Raw genomic sequence first — 5,415 nt, 5'->3', positions numbered from 1 at the left:
CGGGGGCGGCGCAGGGGGCTGAGGCGGCCACGGCCGGGCTCGCAGGTCCCCGTCCTGGGTGCCACTCACCGTTGTCACCCCAGTCGGTGTTCCAGGAATTGGCCACCAGCCAGTAGGGGGTGCCGTCCTCCACCCCCCAGCCTAGGATGCGGATGGCGTGGCCGCCCATCATGTCCCCCGTGACGTGCTGGTACACTCCTGAGGAAGAGAAAGCAGGTCGGACCGAGACCAGGCCCCTGGCCCATGCCCACCGCAGGGCTTCCCTCCGGGCAGCAGGGATGGTGTTCCATCAAGGGCTCAGGGGTTCCCACCACACTGGGGAGTGTTAAAATGGGAAGCCCACAGAACGTGCTTGCTGGTTGGCTTTAAAGATGAAAATTCTCTAGCCGGGTTGCGGTGGCTCACGCCTTTAATCCCAGCACTTTGGGAAGCTGAGGTGAGAGGACTGCCTGAGCCCACGCGTTCGAAACCAACCTGGGCAACTAAGCCGGGCTCAGTGGCTCAGCCTGTCATCCCGCGCCTTCGGGAGGCTGAGGTGAGTGGATTGCCTGAGCCAGTGGGTTCGAGACCCGCCTGGGCAACTTGGTGAGACCTCATCTCTACAAAAAATAAAAAATGAGCCAGGCACGTAGCGCGCGCCTGTAGTTCCAGCTACTTGGCAGGCTGAGGCGGAAGGATCGCCAGAGCCCAGCAGGCCGAGGCTGCGGTGGCCGGGAGTGAGCCACTGCATTCCAGCCCGGGCGATGGAGCGAGACTCCAACTCAAAAAAATAATTAAATAAAAGTTCTCATAAATTCTAATTTATGAAACAAATTTAATGCCAAAGGACCAATTTATCTGTCACGCATACTGGGATTCCACGTCAGAAGTGGTGTGTCAGAAGGGCTACGTGGCTTAGAGTTCTAAAATAATAGTTCTAGGTACGCTGGGGAGAGGTGAGGGGGATGAGGAAGCCTGGCGGTGGCCGGCGTGGGCTGAGGGGGAGCTCACGCTCCGGAGAGGCTTGAGGGCCGGCCGTGGAGGCGCCACGGAAATGCATCTTTAATGATATGGGTGGGGATTGCACTAAGCGTTGCCATATTTGTTTTCTTGCCAGAATCGCCTTCCTTTTCCTGATCTGTTCTCTATCTACGGGTTGAGAGCTTTGGTGTTTCCAGCCTAGCAGGGTGCGAATGAGACAGAAGCGATCAGCAGAGACAGTCCGTCTGGAACAAGGGATTTCCGAGACGGCACTTGGGGACAGGGCTGCCCAGTTCCCTTCAGTCCCCCCAGCGTCACCCAGCACAAAGGTGTTCCTGTTTTCCCACGGGATGTTAGACCTGGTCTAGGCCTTTGCAAGGTCAAGGATGGGTAAAATATGACCCTTCTTCCAGACACAGAAGACTTGTAACATGTTATAATGTGAACAGCGAGTGAGGCTCTGGAGAGCCGTGGAGGCAAAGGCCGGAGTGACAGCAGCTGGGAAGGAGAAGGCTCCAGAGAAGATATGTGAGCTGGCTCTAAGGGATGAGAAGGAACTAGCCAAGCCAAACAAGAACATCTGCTGAGCAACAGACACCTCTGAAAAACAAAAACAAAAAACATCTGAGCGTCCACGTGCCCAGATGCAGATGGGAAGCCGGACAGGGGGCGGAGAGGTGCAACCCATCAGGAGCTGGCCGTCCTCCCCGGCCTCAGCCCTCCTGTCCCGATCGAGTCCCAGGGCCCCTGGGACCCACCGTCCGCACCCACCTGACTTGTACAGCAGGAAGTCTGAATACACAGAGAAGGCTCCTTCCACGGGGCCGTTTTTGTAGATCTCAGCCATGATCTCCTTCTCCATATTGGAGACGCTGTAGGAATTGTATCCTAAAAAATGAATGGAGGTGGGGGGCAGACGGTGAGTGGGCCTCCGGCAGTGCCACCATCAGCCAGTCACTCACTCACGGTGGACCCCCAGGGACGACTATGCAGCTGGACCCCCCAGGGGGCTCGAGGAAGGCTTCCTGAGGAAGTGCAGACTAAGCTGGGTCTGGAAGCTACGCAGAAGCAAGAAAGGAAAGGAAGGGACTGGGTGTGGCGGCTCACACCTGTAATCCCAGTGCTTTGGGAGGCTGAGGCAGGAGGATCACTTGAGGCCAGGAGTCAGAAACCAGCCTGAGCAACACAGTGAGACCCAGACTCTCCAAAAACTTGTTGAGATGAGTCTGGCGTGGAGGTGCACACCTGGAGTCTCAACTACTCAGGAGGCTGATGTGAGAAGCTCACTGGAGCCGAGGAGCTCAAGGCTGCAATGAGCCATGATACTCTGCGCTCCAGCCTGAGCAACAGAGCAAGACCCCAACGAGATTAGAATAATAAATGCACAAGAATCAAAATAAGATAAAACAGGAAGGGAACGGTGCCCAGGAAGAGGCCAGGGGCACCCCAGATCCCAGGACTTGTCACTTCCTCGTAAAAGGAAGGGTTTGGGGTCCCTTACACTTGGGAGGCTTGAGGGCGAATTCAGGGTGGAACCAGCAGAAAGGGAGGTGTGCTGTCCCCTCTGGCAAGACGGGCAGGCATGCCCCTTGCTCCCTGCATCCAGGGGCTTTTGGACCCCAAGCCTCCATAGCCCTGGCCGCCTCCTCCCTGGGGCACGAGGAAGGATGCGAGCAGCCCTGGCCTCACCGCCTCACCGTAGTGCTTGTCCTCCTTGTAGGTCGGGCTGTAGCCGGGCTCGCAGGTCTTGCTGCACTTGGGGGTGTCTCCCTCCCCCGTGCACGGGGGCCGTGAGCCGTTGACATGGTGCTCACAGGGAGGGATGGAGTATGGTCTGCAGCCTGGTGGGACCCGGGAGAGAGGGGGGGTCAGCCCGGGTGTGGGCAGACGCTGCCCAAGGCCTGGCGTGCCTGTGCCCGTCTTTCAGCTGGGCCTCTGCCCTCAGACCCCGCCTCATAAAGGAAAAGAAAGCGTTTTGACTCGTGGCTTACAAAGTTCCTCTGGCCAGACGGGGCTGAGGGCACACACTCACCCACGTGGGAGTCGTAGAGGCCACCAGAAACCAGGCCTTTTCTCGTCCAGAAGCTCCAGGCCTCGGCAGGATAGCCGCCATTACAGCTAGAAAGCAAGCCCATCATGAAATCCAGTGCGAGGGACACCATGAAATCTAGCTGCTCTCTCGACTGGGGCCCGGTCCCCAAACGGCCAAGGCTGCCCCTGGATCCGCCGCTGCCTTCGGCGGCGGGCACAACGGCCCCCCAGATCCCAAAACCCCCCACGCGTCGTCCCCCGATACACACAGGGAGTTGCCCACACCCACCCGAGAAGACACGGCTCTCACGTTTGTGTCTACACCCATCGAGGCCCCATGTGCCCTTCTTTCCAGAACAGGGATCCACAGCTGAGCAGCACATCAGAACTTCCCAAGTGCTTACAAAAACCCACCCACGCCAGTGATTCTGATCTAGCTGGTTCGGGGGAGGCCCAGGGGCACTTTTTTCAAAGCTCCCAGGAACGCAGAACAGAGGCCAGGCTCCAGTGCTGGCTGGCACCCGAGGCAGGGATTTCACTCTGTGCCCTCAACCTGAGGCCCCTGAATCCCTCGTTACAGGCAGGGAAACAGGCCCCGAGCCGATTACAGTTCCCTGAGTGGGAGCAGGGAACCAGCAATGACAAAAACCACACTGGGCGTCAAAAGTTGAACCACTTTTCTGAGTTTGGGCACCTCCCTGGCAGCAGCCATGCCAGGTCCCGCTTCCAGCCTCCCCGGGTCTCCCTGAAACACCTTCTGACTCCAAAGAGGCCCAGGCACCCCTCTGAGTCGCCCTCCCGAGGAGGCGGCGGCCCAGGGCCTCCCGGCACCACACCTGCAAGGGGCGAGGCCCGACTCACCCGTCCCCGCACAGGCCACCGCAGCAGGTGAGCATGTCCTCTGCAGACACCTCCACGTTGACGTGCCCGTTGGTGTGGATGCAGATTCTGTCAGAGATGGCTTCCACAGCCCCGAAGGCCTGTAGGAACGAGCCCACCCAGGTGAGGAGGCCGCTGCACCCCAGCCGCCCCCTTGGAGAGCCACAGGGGACACCTCAGACCTTCTGGGAGGCAGGTCTCTCTCAACATCAGGTGAGGCTCTGGACTTAGAAAGCCCCCACCCTGAAACTTGCTACCCGGGAACTCTGCTCATTTTTGAAATATGTAGTTCTAGTTTGTTTGGGGTTTTTTTTGTTGTTGTTTGTTTTTTTTTTGAGTTGGAGTCTCACTCTGTCACCCAGGCTGGAGGGCAGTAGCATGCTCCTGGCCACCACAGCCTCGACCTGCTGGGCTCCAGTGATCCTTCCACCTCAGCCTTCCAAGTAGCCAAAACTACAGGCGTGTACTACCATGCCCGACTAAGTTTTGATTTTTTTGTAGAGATGAGGTCTGGCCAAGTTGCCCGGGAGGGTCTCGAACCCATGGGCTCAGGCAATCCACTCGCCTCGGCCTCCCAAAGTGCTGGGGTCATAGGCTTGAGCCACCATGCCCGGCCAGTTTGTTTGGTTTTACACATAACACATCTTACTCAGAAGAGAAATGCTGTGGGAGTCCACTGCCACGGGGTCCCTAGGAGAGTCAAGTTCATAGACAGAAAGCAAGATGGGGGTTGCCAGGGCCTGGGGGAAGGGCCCAGGGAGATCGCATCCGTGGGGATGGAGTTTCAGTTCTGCGAGATGCTGAGAGTTCTACAGATGGATGGGGCGATGTTGCACACTAAGAAATCACTCAGCGTCGTGGCACTTTACGCTTCTCAACGGCTAAGGTGGTTAGGTGTTCTGCTGTACTCTGCCACATTGAAAAACAAAACGAAGACGGCTCATGGACACAGACGGGCACTTTTTTTTTTTTTTGAGTTGGAGTCTCACTCGGTCGCCCAGTCTGGAGTGCAGTGGCCGCTCCTGGCCACCGCAACCTTGCCTGCTGGGCTCTGGCGATCCTTCCGCCTCAGTCTTCCGAGTAGCCGGAATTACAGGCATGCACTACTGCGCCCGGCTGATTTTTTGATTTATTGTACAGATGAATCAGGCGGGTCTCGAACCCGCGGGCTCAGGCAATCCACTCACCTCAGCCTCCCAAAGGCGCGGGATTACAGGCTGAGCCACCGAGCCCGGCTAGGCGGGCACTTTCATGGAGCAGAGCAGTGGTCAGGGTGACGGCTATTTACTGACAGGACAGCGTGTCCAGGAAAGGAGGCAGGTCCTCCACCACACACGGGCGACTACCAAGCGGCGGGACGCCCTGCACATGCGTCACGCTGCCCAGAACTCTCAGCAACTCACGACCACGGGGACCGTTATCATTTTCATATTGATGGAAAACCAGGACCCAGAGGGCATGTAACTCGCCTTGTCACGGCGGGGGCCACTCCAAGGACCCTGATCACGCCCTCCCCCCCACTGCACCCCCAGAAGGGCCTTACCC

At 58.1% G+C, this 5,415-nt stretch overlaps 1 protein-coding gene across 1 annotated transcript in view; it reads right to left on the bottom strand.

The window, feature by feature from the left end:
- The window catches only part of CTSB (cathepsin B), a 5,790-nt gene extending 1,698 nt beyond the window's left edge, over positions 1–4,092 (bottom strand). The window contains exons 1-5 of the mRNA XM_008072452.1: positions 3,853–4,092; positions 2,993–3,078; positions 2,658–2,801; positions 1,732–1,848; positions 70–198 (exon numbers count right to left, since the gene is read on the bottom strand). Coding sequence (XP_008070643.1) covers positions 70–198; positions 1,732–1,848; positions 2,658–2,801; positions 2,993–3,078; positions 3,853–3,887 — 511 coding nt within the window. The 5' untranslated portion in view covers positions 3,888–4,092. The remainder of the gene's footprint in view (positions 1–69; positions 199–1,731; positions 1,849–2,657; positions 2,802–2,992; positions 3,079–3,852) is intronic.
- Positions 4,093–5,415: the final 1,323 nt, after the last annotated feature.

The sequence above is a fragment of the Carlito syrichta genome, unplaced genomic scaffold, assembly GCF_000164805.1.
Source record: "Carlito syrichta isolate Samal-C Ts95f unplaced genomic scaffold, Tarsius_syrichta-2.0.1 Scaffold315185, whole genome shotgun sequence".
In the NCBI taxonomy this organism is placed as follows: domain Eukaryota; kingdom Metazoa; phylum Chordata; class Mammalia; order Primates; family Tarsiidae; genus Carlito; species Carlito syrichta.
This window is presented reverse-complemented; position numbering and strand designations above follow the sequence as displayed.